The sequence below is a fragment of the Equus caballus genome, chromosome 6 (assembly GCF_041296265.1).
Source record: "Equus caballus isolate H_3958 breed thoroughbred chromosome 6, TB-T2T, whole genome shotgun sequence".
NCBI lineage: Eukaryota > Metazoa > Chordata > Mammalia > Perissodactyla > Equidae > Equus > Equus caballus.
Window position 1 is genome coordinate 67463113 of NC_091689.1, and position 18135 is coordinate 67481247.

At 37.3% G+C, this 18135-nt stretch overlaps 1 protein-coding gene across 1 annotated transcript in view; it reads right to left on the reverse strand.

Moving 5' to 3' along the window:
- The window catches only part of OVCH1 (ovochymase 1), an 84101-nt gene that overhangs the window by 14355 nt on the left and 51611 nt on the right, over positions 1-18135 (reverse strand). Inside the window, 6 exon segments of the mRNA XM_070270346.1 lie at positions 3715-3939; positions 4777-4812; positions 14371-14510; positions 15259-15394; positions 16379-16471; positions 16474-16503. Coding sequence (XP_070126447.1) covers positions 3715-3939; positions 4777-4812; positions 14371-14510; positions 15259-15394; positions 16379-16471; positions 16474-16503 — 660 coding nt within the window.

Consider the following 18135-nt stretch of genomic DNA (forward strand, 5'->3'; position numbering starts at 1 on the left):
TTACTATTTCCCTGATATAACTGTTTGACCTCCTCATGACCTTCCAGCCATTAATCCCATAAACTTTCTAAATCCATCAGCCTATAAGTGAGAGATTTTGCTGTAAAGGAAAGTTGAGAAATGGGGCAACTGCTAAATTTCTTGTCCTACTTTGTTTCACGTGATGGGTAATACTAGGACATATTTGAAACTGATGAAAATGATAAAGGAGACTGATGATGTTGGAGTAAAGACAACTAAAGGAAATTTGTGAGAAGCTGATAACTCTCAAATTTATATCTGTAGCCCAAACTTTTCCTCTAGCTCAAGAGTTCTACCTCTAGCTATCTATTGCCAACTCAACCTGGACATATCATAGCATTAAAAATGTAACATGGCCCAAACAGGTCTCTCCCCAGTAATCTATTTCTCCCTTTAGTATTTCCCAACTCTGTAAATGCCACCACCTCCAACCTCTCACACTATAAACCTAAGAGTCATCCTTGATTTGCATGTTTAATTCCATGTGCAATCCACATCCTATCAGTTCTTTCTCTGATCTGTCCACTTCACTTGCACTCCATTGTTGCCATCCTCTTGTAAGGCAACATCATTTATTGTCTGTAACAGTACTAATAGGACATTCTGCATTGATGGAACATTCTATATGAGTTCTGTCCAATATGGTAGTCACTCACTGCATATAGCAGTTGAGTGCTTAACTAATTTAAATTTAAATAACAACATGGATTGGGCAGTGTAAATGTGGATTACCGCACCAGCCTCACAACTGTAGACATAAATCATCCTGCCACCCTGAAACCCACTCCCAACACAGAAGTCAAAGCAGCCTTCAAATTACTCGCTTGTCAAAAACCTTTAATGACCTCCCCTTGGATTGGAATAAAATCCAACCTCATTACTATAGCCTGAGCTGCACAATTGGGCAAAGCCTCCATCTTCCACAACCTCACCTCATTCCAGTCTACACTTGCTCAATCTCCAGCCATTCTGACCTCTGACAGTTGACAGCTCCCCAAGTTACCAAGCTTTTCCCACATTCAAGGCCATTTTCTCACATTCTTCCATCAAATATTCACTAAGCGTTAGGTAGTACTCTAGACACTGGAGGTACAGCAATGAACAAGAGACTTAAGTCTTGCTCTCAGGAAATTTTCATTCTGGTGGAGGGAGACAGATTATAAACCAACAAATATATACTCTGCCAGGTCATGATAAATGCCAAAAAGAAAAGGTAGATCATTTGCTAGAGGGGGCCTTAGATAAGGTAACATTTGAATAGACTCCTGAATGAACTGAGGAAGTGAACTTTGAGGTCATCTTGGGGCAGAAGCAGGAATTGCTTGGTTAGTCTGAGGAAGTATCAGGAGGCCAGTGTGCCTGGTGTAGGGTGAAGGAGAGGGTGAATGGTAGGAGATGAGGTCAGACAGGTGTAGACACCTTTGCACCTGCTATCCTTGCCTTGCCTGGCTGTTTCCTTTTCATTCTTTGGGTCTCAAATGCTCCCCTTTGAAGAGGCCTTCCATGATCATCTTAACGAAAGCAGACGCCTACCCACTATTATCCATACCTCTGCAACTTATTTCCTTCAGATCACTTTTGACAATCAGTAATTATTTGATTATTATTTATTGTTAAATAATATGATTTTCTTATTTATTGTCTATCTTCTCAAGAAGTGGTAGCGATCATTTCTGACTTATTCACTGTTGTGTCTCCAATGAGCCTAACGTGTTAGGAAATGCTCAGTAATGAATGCGTTTAACCTGTACATTTAACATGGTGTTTACAAATTACTGATGTCTTACCTTCATGGGGTAAACGGAAGAAGAAAGTCCAGATGAAATTTAATTTTGCTAATTTATTTTCATTAAAATATTGTAAAAGCATTGGAAACTGTTTGGAGGCTATGTGGCTCTGCATTTACATTCACACACATAATTAAAAACTAGCTACACACTGGCGAATTCTACTTAGGTAAACAAAAGATTTAGTAAGACAAGATAACTAAGTCAACATGGACAATATGGTTCCATATATGGGATAGCCCTTCTGGGAGAGTAGCAATGGGGCTCCATGTGCCATAGTTTAAAAATGCTTATAGAAATTGCAGGATTCATTGAAATAAACCTACATAAGTATATAAAATTGTATGAAATAAAATTGCATAAACTAGCAGAGAAATGGTAGTTTCCTCATTTTCATATAGAATTAGATAAGCTAATTATGTAAATATGAGTAGTCTCATTAGTAATCATTTGACACCTCTGAATTTTTGATTAATCAAAATTTTAAAGAGGAATAATGTTGCCAGGTTGAAGACTACTAAAGAGCGAGAAAGAGAAAAGCAGCCCCTGACATTCAGAAACCCGTCTGGTGCTTGCTGCTAGACCATGTTTTTCTCCTGTTGGACCTAAACAATTTCACAGAACATCAACATCAGACAGGACTCTCTGAGTCTGTGATGAGGTGAGACAAAAACAAGGTCATGTGCAGCCACCAAAATACCAAACTTCTCTCTTGGCTAAAATGAGGGATCGCTGCTTCTTACCAATTGCAGTTTTATCCTTACTCAAGTCAGACCTTCCTGTGATTGAGATACTCAATCATAAAATTGCCCTACTTCCTGACAGCAACCAATCTACAGCAAAGTCCATTTCCATAGACCCTCTCCAAAATTACCCAACCAAAGCCCAAATCCTACAGTAGCTTCCTTCTAACACTCTCTTACTGAGACTCTATGGTTTTCCATGATGTGTGTTCTCCCTCTCCACAATGAGTAATAAATCTAACTTGTTGAACTACAGGTGTGTTCCAGGGGTCTTTGGCTGAAGGTCATTGATGAGAGTTAGAGTTGCAGGGTCTGATGCTATAGATGTCTCATTAATCTTAAGGAAAACAAATATCTCCCTCTCCCCATACTCTAATTGCTTTAGAATCCTTGATAGGAACCAAACTCACTGATAAGAAAAAGTTAGGTAACTATGGAATTTCAAAGCAAATTGCTGAACTTATTGGTGCTATAAATCCTGGAATATCACAGAAGAGATCAAGTTCCCTGGAACAAGATAGTATCAAAAACTCTTCTTGCCCTTTGTGATAGGTGGATTGTAACAGAGTCCTGAGTGGCAGCACTGGGAGGAGATTGGAGATGGTGATGCAAGATTGGATTACAAAATCTTTGGACAAGTTTCCTTCTATGAGTCAGTCTCAGAACATATTGCCTAACATCCAGGCATGATAGATACTATGTGGCCAACGAATCTTTAAAGATTATTCAAGCTAATTGGACTTCTCCTCTGTAATTTACCCTGGGTCTAGAAAGGGCCACTGTCACTATGAGGATGAAACCTGAGTAAACAAATTTTCAAAAGAGTTACCTAAAAATGCAGTTTAGAAAATGAAACCTCTTAAAACATATGACCTCTTGAGAAAAGCAAAATTAGAGTTCATCTTAATGGTAAAATGAGATAGGAATCACTGGACTAAAACCAAGAAGAGCTGGGATTGAAGGTCAATATCTAGTCAGTGTGGTCTCGTCTCATGCTCATCTCACTTGGCTCAATAATACTCTGGGATTCTGATGAAGGATCTGATGGAAAACCACCAACAACAAATGATATTGTTCCTAAGGCAAATGTAGGTCACATTTTCCACACATATGCATTATATAAATGCCACTTAACGTGGGCCATTTAAGAAAGATCAGTTTACCAAGTAATCTTGATTGCTGATCTGGTCCATCATAAATATTGAAGTAATCCCATGCACAGTTCCAAGATTCTTCTGTTATAAAGTCTTTAATCACTGCCTTCATTTTATTTCCTGACATGCAATAAAAAGTCCAAGTGCAGTTCAGCATGTTGGGATAAATATTAGGGTAATTAGGAGATGTGATCTCAACAGAACGAACTGGAATCAAATCCAATACTGGACATCCTTGAGGCAAAAAGAAAAAAAAATTTAACACAATAATCAAGGAGCTGAGTTACTTCTTGAATCTAGTTTTAATGTCTACATCTAGGTCATTAAAATCTAATCTATAGTGTACTTTTATTAAATTCTGTTCCTTTGCATCCATAGTTCCGTATATATATGGACACATGGTTTAAATGACTTTTGTTTTGAAAACCTGACCACTCCCAAAAAAGACTCAAGTTCTTGACTTTAACTCACAAACTGTGAAGCACTAGGTCACCCATATCTACATTTCACTGTAGTTTTGTTGCTCATATTAAATACACAATCTTATTTAGTGTTTACAATCATGAGAAATAAATTTTATCATCTTCAGTCTAGAAATGAGTGAACTAACACTTGACATTCAACAAATGTGTCCTGAGACTTTCAGGACTTCGTTAAATTTGCAAATACCACAGAAATATTTCATTTCCCCCACAAATGCAAAAAAAGATAACTTCATGTCTTTTAAAATAGCTAAGGGGGTTAAAATAGCTAGGGGGATTCCCATAAACAAAACAGATGCATTTCTAACCCATTAATCAGATAAGGCGCTACGTTCTTTCTCTCTACTCCCTAATCTGTCCCAGGAATCCGCTAACCTTAAAGTTTGACACTAAGAAAATTAATACGAGTCCATATTTCACTATAAAGCAACTAGAATCAGGACACAAACATCTGAAAGTTTTTGACAGAAGTCAGAGTACATTTCTCACTAAGCCATGGTTAGCAGCAAGGGTACTCCCCACTCTATTCCCATAATGTCATGTAACCAAGCCACGTCAACTAGATTCTTTACCATCTTTATGGTCTTACCTTTATCATTAACTTTGATCTTTCCTCTCATGGAATCTAGAAAAAGAGAATATTCAGGGTCAATATATCCAATTAAATGCCTTATCTTTCTTTATTCTTCTGATTATAAAAGTGATACATGCACATTGTCAAAAATTTTGAAAATACAGAGAGTTCAAGGAAGAAAAGAAAAAGTGTCCTGTAGTCCCATTCTGTAAGTTACCAATACTCATATTTTAATGTAAATCCTGCCAAGCCTTTTCCTATGCTATATGTACATTTTTAAAACAATTGTATGTCACTTTACACCATTATAACCTATTTTCCCCCACGTCATTTATTTTTGACAATTTTCTCATATTAAAAAATTTCTCATATTCCAAATAAATTTTAATGGTTCTATATTTTTTGTTCACATAGATATAACATAATTTCTATTGATATATTTTAATTTGTAATCTCAAGAATATCAATGATGGGGCCGGCCCTGTGGCCAAGTGGTTAAGGTCACATGCCCTGCTTTGGCAGCCCGAGGTTTTGCTGGTTCAGATCCTGGCTGGAGACCTAGCACCATTCATCAAGCCATGCTGAGGCAGTGTCCCACACGCCACAACTAGAAGGACCCATAACTAAAATATACAACTATGTACTGGAGGGCTTTGGGGAGAAGAAGGAAAAATAAAAAAATTAAAACATCTTTAAAAAAAAGAATATGAATAATGAGTCAGATCTTTAAAAAACCAAACACAAGAAGTGTAAATTTATTACATTCCTGCTGTCATTGGAAAAAGTCTCACTAAAGGGTCTTCATGTTTATCTGAAAACAGAAATTGAATATGGGTAACAATAGTCTTCTGAGTTGACTCTTACTTCTACTTTAGCTCATGGCCAGGGGGATTCCCACAAGCAAAACAGATGCATTTCTTATCCATTTCTCAGATAAGGAGCTACCTTTTTACTCTCTACTCCCTAATCTACCCCAACAAGAATGTCGTTTCCTTTACTCAAACAATTATTGAGCACCAGCTATTTGCTAGGCATGGTTGTATGTTTGGGAAATAACAGCAGTGGGGCATAGTTGGTGTGACTGAGGAACAGCAAGAAGGCTGGCATGGCTGGTGTGGAGTGAGCGCTAGGGAAAATGGTAGAGGTAGTCAAGGAGGTAGCCGAGAGCTAGATCATATAGCATCTTGTAGGCCAATGTAAGGACTTTCACTAAGAGTGAGTTGGGAAAACATTGGAGGATTATAAGCAGTGGAGTAACGTGACCTGAATTAGTCACTTAAAAATGATCCCTCTGGTTGTATGAGTAAAATAAACTAAAGGAAGTCTTGCATCAGAATGTTATGGTGGAATTGTTGAGAAGTAGTTGGATTCTAAACATGTTTTGCTGAAAGGCCCCAAAATTAAGTAAACCTGATGTGGAAGAAAAGCCAAGGATGACTAAGAAAATGGCTTGAGCAATTAATTAGTAAAATGGAATTGCCATCTACTGAGATGGGGAAAACCGATGGAGGAAGAATTTGGAGGCAGGAGTAGGAAATCAAGAGTTGAATTTTGGTCGTGTTAAGTTTGATCTGCTAATTAGATATTCAAGTGGAAAGGGAAGCAATTGGATACATAGTGCTGGAGTTCAAAAAAGAAGCTGAGACAGGAGATATACATTTGGGAGTTACCTTTCTATAGATGATATTTAAAGCTAGGGATTCAGTGAGATAACTCAGATAAAGTATAAAAGAGAGTCAAGGACTGTGTCCTGGGACACTTCAACCTTTAGTGGTAGAGAAAATGAAGAGCAATCAGCCAAGAGACTCTGAAGGAGACCAGTGGGATACGAGGAGAGTCAAGGGAAAGTGGTTTCCCGGAAGCCAAGACAAGTGAGATTCTGGAAGGAAAGAGAGCTCATCTGTGCCAAACACTGCTGTTAGGACTGAGAAGTGACTATGGGATCTGGACTTGCGGAGGTCATTGGTAGCTTTGGCAAGAACAAAGTCTTACGGGAATGGATTCAAGAAAAAATGAGAGTGCAAAAGGGGAGACAGTAAGTAGAAATACATTTTACGGAGTTTTGCTGTGAGAGAATAGAGAAATTAAAGTTTTCCTGGAATTCCATCCCCATCCTTTACCAAACTAGACGAAGTCCCTGTGTTTTGTATTCTCACTACACACCGTATTTTCCCTTCAAAACTTAATATAGTTATTTTCTTCACATATGTTTCTATATGATTATTTGGTTATTGACCATCTCCCACTAGACTGGAAACTTTACTAGGGCAGGGACTGTCTTGTTCATTGCTGAATCCTCAGTGCCTTAAACTAGGCCTGGCATAAGTGTAAACCATTTGTTGACAGTGTGAATAATTAAAGGCTTAACCATGAGATTTTATTCCATTTTGTTTATGTTAGTCCCCTATGGTAGACTTTGACTTAGATAATTTGAACTTGATGCAAATCTCCTTAGTTATCTCCTTGCAACACTTCTCACATTACGAGACTAAATGAAATAACATTTTTTGTAGAAATACCTCTCCAATTGTATTCCAATTAACATTTATCTTAAGGACTGGAGCAATTCTAATAACTATTCAGAATTAAACATAATTGCAAATGTTTTCTCCATGATACCTAATCTCTATAACTTGCAATAGTTCTCAGTTTTCATAATGCTATCAGTGCCCTCACCCAAACTACAGGCAAAGCATATTTTTCAATAATGTGGTTACAATAATATTTATGAACTATCCATTAAATGAGTAAAAAAAGACAACTACTCTTTTTTTTCCTAAAGATCGACACCTGAGCTAATAACTGTTGTCAATCCTTCTTTTTCCTTCTTTTTTCTCCCCAAATCCCCCCAATACACAGTTGTATATTTTAGTTGTAGGGCCTTCTAGTTGTGGCATGTGGGATGCTGCCTCAACATGGCCTAATGAGTGGTGCCATGTCCACGGCCAGGATCCGAACCCTGAGCTGCAGAAGCAGAGCATGCGAACTTAACCACTCAGCCATGGGGCTGGCCCCGAGAACTAATTACTCCTTATATTAATACATTAAGGAAATTAATTTCAAAAGAGAAAAACTTCTTGAAACTTTTTTATGCTAGGGATAAAAACTTCCTACTGTATTGTTATAATATGCCAATTATCCAGAAAAATAGTCAAAATTCTTAGGTGCTATAAGAAAAAATGAAAAATTTGATCAATCTTTTGCTTTATGTTGGTTTAGTTTGAGGCCTTTACAGATTATAGAAATCATAACCTTAAACATTCACTTTTTCTTCTTCCTTAAAGCTGACAAATGAAATAAAGAATTCCAATCTGTTTACTTATTTGATAACATGTATTTACTAATAAAGCACAATAAAAACAAAAACATACACAAACACATATGAAAAAAAAACCAACAGATTTACCAGAAATGTGAAAAGAATATCTCAGAGAAAATTCTTCCATGGGCAAACTCACATTGTATGTGAAAATCAACATCATAAGTGGACCACGAGATTTTAATGAAGGTAAATCTCCTTCACATAATTTTCCCAGCCAAAAAAAAAAAATTCTTAGTATTCATTGAGGCAAACATTATCAAGCAAAGAGGAAAAAAATCCTATTTTTGAAACCACAAATTTATATTGTTATCTACTCTCAACAATATAAAAATGGGAAAATTAGGCAGAATAAAACTCAACTAGAATTGAGAGACAGATGTTCCAGACTTCTGAGTCTGACCACTTCCAAGGAAGGGGTTCTTAACCAACCAGGAGACAGCATCCAGATCTTACAATGTCTGGAATACTTAGGGAGATCTTTTTAAAGCTATATATTATAAGAGAAGGTAACATGGTCTAGCTAGGTCCTTAGGGAACTAATAAACTACTCTTGCCACCAGACTGAAATAAAATAATCATGTAGAGGGAGTATATTTGAGCCTTAGCTATATGTCACCTTCACTTATCCACAGCATAGCCCAAATGAAAAAGAGGCAAGCTGTAATAATGGGCATGAAAGTCATACCCATTAGCTGATCTAAGTGAAATTTTTTAGGCAATAATAGTTCTTAGAGGTCTCCTGTGACTCAGAATCCTAAGGCTAATTAGTAATGATTTTGTCCAACCTCCCACTACCCCTGGATTTCTAAAGCATCTTTCAGAAGGCGATGGAGTCTAAACTCCTTCAGCGATGGTTCTCTCTCTTGTGAAGCCGACTGCTAATAGCCAGAACCATGAAGTTCTCTGTAGCTGCTGGCTTAATGGGTCTAGTTCAACTTCTAGAACAGAACATGTTTCTTTCATCTCTTGCTTTTCACAGTTTTAATATGAGAATGTTTAATCATTCACTGGAGAAAATTTGGAGAATTTTAAAAAGTTACTCATAATCTTGCAATCTAGAAATAGCCACTTAAACATATTAGTATGTTTCCTTTTAGACCCTTATTTTAATCATATATAGCATTTTAAAAACATTAAATTACACTATGTAGTTTTTTATCCTGGTCTTCTCACTTATTAGATGTAGAATTTTCTTGTTTTATAAAAAATTATGTGAAAATATTTTATTTAGTGGCCACATAACATTTTATCCTATGAATTTACTATACTTTTCATAAGCAATTTCCCACTTATATTATTTTTGAATATTTTTTGGCCCTTATAAATAATACTAGTTAAATGAATACCTTGTATATAAATGCAATGCATATTTTTAATAAGTATGGCTAAAAGTAGAAACACTGAATAATAGGTTATGAATTTGTAGCTTTTGAAAAACATTTCTGTCTCCTTCCAGAAAGCATACTACATATTATACCTCAACAACAACATGAAAATATGTCACACTGCATTTTATTTACTAAGTGCAATCATTCTTCAAAATCTTTTCATCAATTAAGTAGGTAAAATGTTTTTCTCATTTCTGTTTGAAACAGGCTAAGCAATTTTTCTCATATGTATTTATTTGTCTATGAATTGCTTGCTCAGGTCACTTACTCATTTTTCTATTAAGGTATATCTCGGAAAATTGTAATTCTGAATTCTATTTTAAAATTAATGGAACTCATTTTTTTTTTTTTAAGATTGGCACCTGAGCTAACAACTGTTGCCAATCTTTATTTTTTTTCCCTGCTTTCTCTCCCCAAAGCCCCCCAGTACATAGTTGTGTATTTTTAGTTGTGGGTCCTTCTAGTTGTGGCATGTGGGACACTGTCTCAACGTGGCGTGACAAGCGGTGCCATGTCTGTGCCCAGGATTTGAACTGGCAAAACCCTGGGCCGCCAAAGCAGAGCATGTGAACTTATAATTGGTTAAACTCTTATTTACTGTACTATTTAAAATTTTTTGTCATATTAGGGATCCTCTTAAATCTGAAAGAATACACTTGTGCTTTATACTTGAGTCAATTAGTGGTACATTAAAAAAAGTCAAAGTCAAGCATTAATTAACATTAGGTTGATGATTCAAATCTGCTTCCCATGACAAACTATTTCTAAGTTGAACTGTTTACGACACAAATGGGGTTCTCCTACCTGATGCGCATTAAAAAAAAAAAGCCAATTATTAATGGCATCAGCTTTTGGGAAAAGAAATCAGCTTTTTCTTTTTTTTTTTTAAAGATTTTATTATTTCCTCTTTCTCCCCAAAGCCCCCTGGTACATAGTTGTATATTCTTCATTGTGGGTTCTTCTAGTTGTGGCATGTGGGACGTGCCCAGGATTCGAACCAATGAAACACTGGGCTGCCTGCAGCGGAGTGCGCGAACTTAACCACTCGGCCACGGGGCCAGCCCCAAAAGAAATCAGCTTTATTGTGTGAGATTGATCTGCAGGGAGACAGAGGGCATGTGCCCTCAGCTCTGTCTCCCCGATCCAAGGCTTGGGGCAGAATTTATGGGATGAAAGGCAGGCTGGTCTGAAATGTGGAGAGAGATGATTGAAGGCAAGAAGAAGTGAGGTAATTGATGATGATCTGCCCAAATGTAGTCAAGTTTCACGCCTCTTCACAGGACGCATGTTCACAAAATGGTGGTGTTACCATGATCTGAGGGTGGAGTTTTTAGCTCCTTGACATCAAAAAGATCATTTATCAAGCATCTGCACAGGCCCAGTTGAAGGGTTGGTGGCCTCAACTGGCCTGAACTGGACAAGCAGTCTCAGTTCCTGAAAAACCACTCTTAATGACTGTTAATAAGATGGGGTCAGGTGAACTGGTCCTGGAGGGCCCGCGGTTACAGAACTCATCACACACAGTATTTTCTGAAACAAACATTCTAAGAAAGGTAGTTTGCTATAATGCTCATAGTTTCAGTTTCAAGTCAATCTTAGGAACTATTAAGCTTTTCACCATTACAGAAAAACGGCTCTTTTTAGTAAACAGATGGCCAGAGGATCAACTTCATTGTGACAAGAGACAAAATGAGAAGAGATTTTATTTAAATTGTAGAGTAAGTGATATGTAAATATTCATTAACCTTTCTTATCTACCAAAAGGGCGAATGTTTAATCCAGTGCTCTGTGTTCTCAAAATCACTTGGGTTAATAGTTTGTCAGTCTCTTGGAAAATAAACAAAAAATCAAAAGCTTTGAAGACCCTAGTTTTAACATGAAATTTAATCAAAGCTGAGTCAAAGATATTGGGGCCTGTAGATTCATTTTTTTATAGATTTGAGCTTTTCTAATACTGATTTATAAACATTCTCTATGTTAATTGTCTTAAACCTTTCTCAGAGTTGTTGAAAATCCCAAGTTTGTTAGCCACTTTTTAATTTTGTTTCTGTTGAAGAAAACTTTTTAGTTAATATAGGAATTTATTGATAATTTTCTATTGGCTTCCATTGCTTTTATATGAGAAGGTCCTTCTCCATCCACAGTTAAGATAATTACCTATTTTTTTCCACTTTAAATGGCTTAAGAAAAATACTTAACTCTTTAACCAACTGTTCTATGATGTGATGAAGAATATAATTTATATTTCCCCCCCGATTTGTAATGCAAATTTATCATGTACAAATGTCTTATATTTTCTGGAGTCCCTTCTGATCTATTTATTTCCACTCACGTATGTCTCTACTTGTACTGATATTACTCTGTTTTAATTATCATTGTTTTAAAGTATGTTTTAATGTCTGATAATTTGCCTCGTCATCTGGTCATTTTTTTTCCCTAAAACATTTTCAGCTAGTTCTATTTATTTTAAGGATAAACTTTAGAGATATTATCAATTTCCTCCTCACTCTCTGAAAACAATTCCCATGGGGATTTTGCTGGGAAATACACTACATTTGTAAATTAATTTGAGGTGAGTTAATGTTAATTTTGTCTTCTAGTTTTAGGATATGGTACATTTCTCTATTCAGATCTGTGTGTGTGTAGTTTTACATTTGCATAATACATCTCATATTTCATTTAAAAGTTATTCCTAGTTATGTGGTTTTTGTTGCTAATTATTATTGAAATGATTTTTTCATTGTATCTTTTAACCAATTTTTATTGGCATGGTTTTGAGGATATGATTGTTGTATAATTAACATATCTACTTTTCCTAATTTGACCTTAGGTATATGACACATAATACATTTTTCAATATTAAACTATCTTTGCATTCTTGGGATAGATCATATTTGGTTGTATTAAATAGTCATTGAATAATCTGTTGTCTTCAAGCATCGAATTAACCCCTAGAGCTTGTGAGTCTTATTTGCACATAAAAAGAGTCACAAATTTTGGGGGGAAGGAAATAGTACATATGTTTTATGAACTAATTCTAAGAACAACAGATATATATTTCATTAACATTATAACTAACAAAGCTAAGGCACTCTTTCTCCCTTTTCCTTTATTTCTTTGTTCTTCCAAACTTTGTGTACTGTGACATCCCATTGATGGAGAGGCAATAGGGATACAATAGTCTAATCTTTTCTTCTAAGCAGCACAATTTTAAGAATAGGAATGAGGGACTGACCCCACGGCCTAGTGTTTAAGTTCAGTGCGCTCCACTTTGGCAGCCCAGGTTCGTGGGTTTGGATCCTGGGCACAGACCTATGCCACTCATCAGCCATGCTGTGGCAATGACCCACATATAAAGTTGAGGAAGATTGGCACAGATGTTAGCTCAGGGCTAATCTTCCTCAGCTAAAAAAAAAAGGAAGGAGAAAGAAAAAAAGGAATGAAAATGTCTATTTCCAATACAAACACAGCAGAAGCTTGGTTTCTTTTATGTTGATTAACATGAATTCTCTCATTTTGTTTTCAAAACAACCTCATGAGGCAGTGCAAGTACAGGTATTCTGTAAAGCAAGAAAGGAAGCAGCATAGATAATCTCCAAGGATACTGGGCTCAGATTCTACATTCTCCCCACAAGATGCTCTGGCTTTGTTGACGCTAAATTGGCTCAGGAACCAGGAAAGTGCCATGTTTATTAACATTACCTTAAGCATAAATACAAAGATTGTTAGTTCACCTACTCCTGGGATAGTAATGGATGTCCAAAGAATAAAATAACAGTGGTTTAGCAAGACTCTACCTAAGCGGAGAGTGACTTTGGCATCTGGGTCCTTTTTAGGGAGTCAAAGGCAGCAAAATTTCACACGTCCTCTCCCTATGGGCAGTCATCCCATTTCATCAGGAATTTGTATCCTTGACTAAGTAATCTGGGAATTTAAAACACACATGGATGTGCGTGTGGTAGTGATGGTGGGGTATTTCTTCTTGTTAATCACATGAAGAGTAGATATTATTATCCTTATGTCACAAATAAGGACACTGAATCTCAAAAAGCTTTGGGACATTCCCAAAGTCACTGAACTACTATGCGGTAGAATTGAGATCTGGACCCAAGATCCTCAGATTCTGGAACTCTGGACTCCAATATCCCATCACATTGGGTAATGTTGGTCAGCCAGCCCAGACTCTATTTCCATTTCCCTTTTCTCTAGTCATCTCCCAGTCCGGGGTGGCATGTGATAAATCTGGCCAAACAGACTCAAATCTGCTACAGCATTCTTGGAAATGTATATGCTTTCTCCATGATGATAATCTTCCCTGTGCCCTTTCTTCCCTTTCTCCCCCAGTGTAATGCTAAGAGCTGACATAGCATTATGGAACCATCAGGAAAAGGCCAAGGGAATTTCAGTAACAGCTGTCTTGACAGAATTGAACTGTTGAACTAGGGTGCATCCACCCATCTCTGGATTTCTCTTTCTTTCAATATAATAAATTTAAGTCCCTGTCATCAGGTTTCTGGCTACTATCTAATTGATAAACCCATTCAATGCCTTTCCTATGAATATTATTTGGTCTGATTAATATTATACTCTAAATTTTCTGGTGTTACATATGTCTAAAACTGCTTTATTTTTCTTTTATTTTTAGTGTTTCTGGGCAAGTTTCATTTAGATATGATCTAAGTAAGCAGCATATAGTTGGGTTTTGTTTTTAATGTAATCTGAGAGAATGTTAGGTTAATCTCGATTACAAATCTAAAAAAATAGTAACAGTAAGGCTGTTCCAGTATCACACAGAGACTAATTTATGTCATCTGTAAGTCACACAATGATTATAAAACATTCTAAGAATATTTCTTAAAGGAAAATCAATATCATAGTTCTTCATGGGAAATTAGTTACCTATTAATTTTTTGTCTGCTCCAAATCCTTCATAAACCCACAGGTGACCCTGACAGGCCAGGGGTGTTGGTTCCATCTGAAAGTTGATAATATCAAGGCGAATGATGTGATTTAAAGGGGCTAATAACCTCCAGTGGCAGCTACGGCACAGATGAAAGAAAGTCAGAAATGCTTTCCAAACAGCATATATTGTTATTTATTTTGTTCAGAATTTAATGTATCACTCAGTGAGTCACTGTTATTCACTCTCTCTCTGTTTCTTTGTGTTTACATGAAAGAAAGATTTTTACTTTAAATTATAACAGTTGAAAAATATTTTCTAATAGTTAATTTGTCAAAAGTTTTAACTAAGTTCATCCATTATGGTGAAGGGTTGGTCAATCCCATATTATAGTCTAAATTCTGATTGGCAATCTGTAAGAGTTAAGGACCTATTCTTGCCTGAATTTGCCCCAAACTCTCCCAAATCACATCAATTCAGTTAGGATTGATATTATATAAATCTTCAGTTTTCATTTCTCATTTTAAATTTATTCTAACGTTTTATTCAGGGAAAGTCCTCTTTCCATTGTGGCATTTTAAGAACCATTTATTGAGTAACTACTATGTGCCAGAGGTTTTACAGAATTTATTTCAATCTCCGAAACTCTTTGATAGAGATTTGACTTTCCAATTTACCTAATAAATGGTCTCATTTGTTGAGAAAGTACAATTTATCAACAGGGATAATCTTACATTCAGTTTTTGGATATGGAAGGGATTATCTCAAAGTCTATTCTTTAAGGAGAAGAGATGGAAAATAATGCCTTAAGTAAAGTACCAAGCGTTGCTGGTTGTCGAGTGATCATTCACAAACTTCTTTCATCATAATAAACACCCCTTCCTCACCTCATAGTGGTTCTGTGAAAATATCTTGGGATCTGTATGATTCCTGCTGGTTTGGTCAGAATAACATCCTCACAAGTGGCCACATGCACTTGGTTTGTACCCTGGAGAAGTTTGGTAGTTTTACTGCTTTTTGGACCTAGCAATAAAGAAAAAAAGGGAATAAGAATAAAACTAATTTTTAAGAGGCTTGTTATGTGTCTTTTCAGATCAGAGCAGTCCGCTTTCCTCCCTAATTGTTTTAGAAATAAGTTAAGAGGAAGTGGTTAGTTTCACTGAAAAGTCTCTATCTGAAACATTTAAAGACACAGAGAACCAACATGTCACCTCTCTCTTGGAATTATCTTTGGCAGAGCCTAGGGTCTAGGGAAGACCATGTGGAATAACTATAGATGATGCCGATTCCCTGCATAATTCCATCTAAAATGAACATTCTTAATACAGTTCTTCAGGAAAAAACTTTCATATGATAAGCGTGCTTTTCTTTATTACTCACTTAACATTTTTCAAAATATATCTCTGCAGTATTTCTCGGTGCCGAGGAGAGAAGCTAGCTTTTGGTTACCTATGCTCATCAAGAGTCAAAAAGCCTCACTAGCTATATGTTCTAAAGTGAAATCTGATAACTCTGAATTGCATAGAGTTTACATTTATGATGATAGCATCTAATATTTGCATAGTTTGTTTTCAAAACTCTTTCTAACCTTTTATTATTATAATATCACTTATAAAGAAAACCTGATAGAGAAATAATAAGTTGTCCAGAGTTAATCAGCCAGCTAAGATGTAGAAACCAAATCTTCCAATCCACAAGAATTATGGCTGCAGAAAAAGCTCTCTGTGGTGTAAAATCACAATCACAGTCAAAAACATTATCTTGTAATCAGCATATCTTAGCCATGTCTACAAGTCACAATTCTGGGTGATTTATAAGTCAATCAAGCTATCCACTGAGCAGTTTCTCTTTTGGACCTGACCAATCTCAGATCACTTAAATAGATTTTCCTTTCAAACATAAACTCATTCCCCACAGAAACAAAACTTCTTACAAAAGAATGTAAAAATTTTGAAATATTCCTTAAAAAAACATTGATTTTTAACTTTATAAGATGACCAAACATACCTTGGACTCTAAAGACAATATAACTTATGCCAAAAGCACCTTGCACAAGGGAGTGAAAAGACACCCTCACGAGTGGTCCAGAGCTCATGAAATCATTGGGTAAAGCCTTCTTCCACATAGTCCACCTAAGTTAAAAAAAATAAAATCTAATAAAAAACAAGACATTTGTTTTTCAGTAGTTTCTCTATTTTAGGCATAGCAATTAATGAAACCTATGAGGTAGAAATTTACTCTACTTTGCAAAATGAATAGGGCTCCAGAAGTCAAATGACTCACCCAAAGTCACAGAAAATGGAATGGGGAGTCAGGATCTGAACCCAGGTGCATGAATGCAACACCCATCACAATCTACTATGTCACACTACTCCCTTGAAAGACAGCAGGCAGCAAATTATTTTATCTTTAAAATGACACTAAAGTGCCATTTTTCTCCTAGAAAAGTAACCTACTTATTAAAAATATCTCACTGCGAAAATCCACAGTGGAAAACTTTCTGCTTGAAAGTTTATTCTTTCCCTACAATCAACCTTCTTTTGCTTTTTTTTGAGGAAGATTAGCCCTGAGCTAACACCTGCTGCCAACCTTCCTCTTTTTGCTGAGGAAGGCTGGCCCTGAGCTAAGATCTGTGCCCATCATCCTCTACTTTATACGTGGGACACCTGCCACAGCGTGGCTTGACAAGCAGTGTGTAGGTCCACACCCAGTATCCGAATCTGTCAACCCTGGGCTGTTGAAGCAGAACGTGCAAACTTAACTGCTGCGCCACCAGGCTGCCCCCAACAGTCAACCTTCTTTTGATTGCTCTACTTTGAGAGCCGAAGTCAAAGATGAAAGGGAAAATTATAACCATAGTTTTAAAACAACTCAGAGGGTTTATTAAGAAGGTGTGGAAAGAACCTGTGAGTTTCTCAGAATCAAACTCATCTACCATCAAGAATAATTCAGGGAGTGACGTCAGCATCATGGTGGAGTGAGCTCTTCCCTTGGACTCTCCCCTCTAAGAAACAACCATAAGGACATTCATATGCCAACAGAGGACATACATATATCACAAAAGATGTCTGAGAGACCCAGGCAGCCATATCCCTGAAGGTGGTGGTGGGGCTGGATCCTCCAGAGGAAGTAAAAGCTGATTCACAGGAGCTCCGTGGAGAGAGACAGGCTGTGGTAGTGGTATGTACACAGGTGAAAAGGGCACCCCGTCCCCACCCAGTACTCCAGCCCCAGAATCATCCAGAGCATGGTACGGTGTGTGTGGTAGTGGTGGTGGGGAAAGTGCACAGGTGAAGAGAGGTGTCCTGTCCCCACTCAGCTCCCCAGCCCCAGAATAGTCTGGAGTACAGTGCAGAGAGTATGGCAGCAGCAGCGGGGAAAGTACATAGGTGAGGGAAGTGCTCCATCCCCGCCCAGCACTCCAGCCCCAGGATTGCCTGGAGCAAGGTGCAGAGAGCTTGGTGGCAGTGGCGGCAGTGGTGGCAGGGAAAGTGCGCAGCCCTAGAATCTTCTGGAACATGGCACAGACCATATGGCAGCAGCAGAAGGGAAAGTGTACAGGTGAAGGAGGTGCCCTGTCCCTGCATGGCACTCCAGCCCCAGGATCGCCTGGAGCACAGCCCAGAAAGCTTGGCAGCAGTCACGGTGCCAAAAGTTCACAGGTGAGGAGAGGTGCCCTGTCCCTGCCTAGCACTCCAGCCCCACTATTGCCTGGAGCAGTGAGTGAGGAAGCAGCAGCTGGGGAAAGGGGAAGTGCAAAGTCC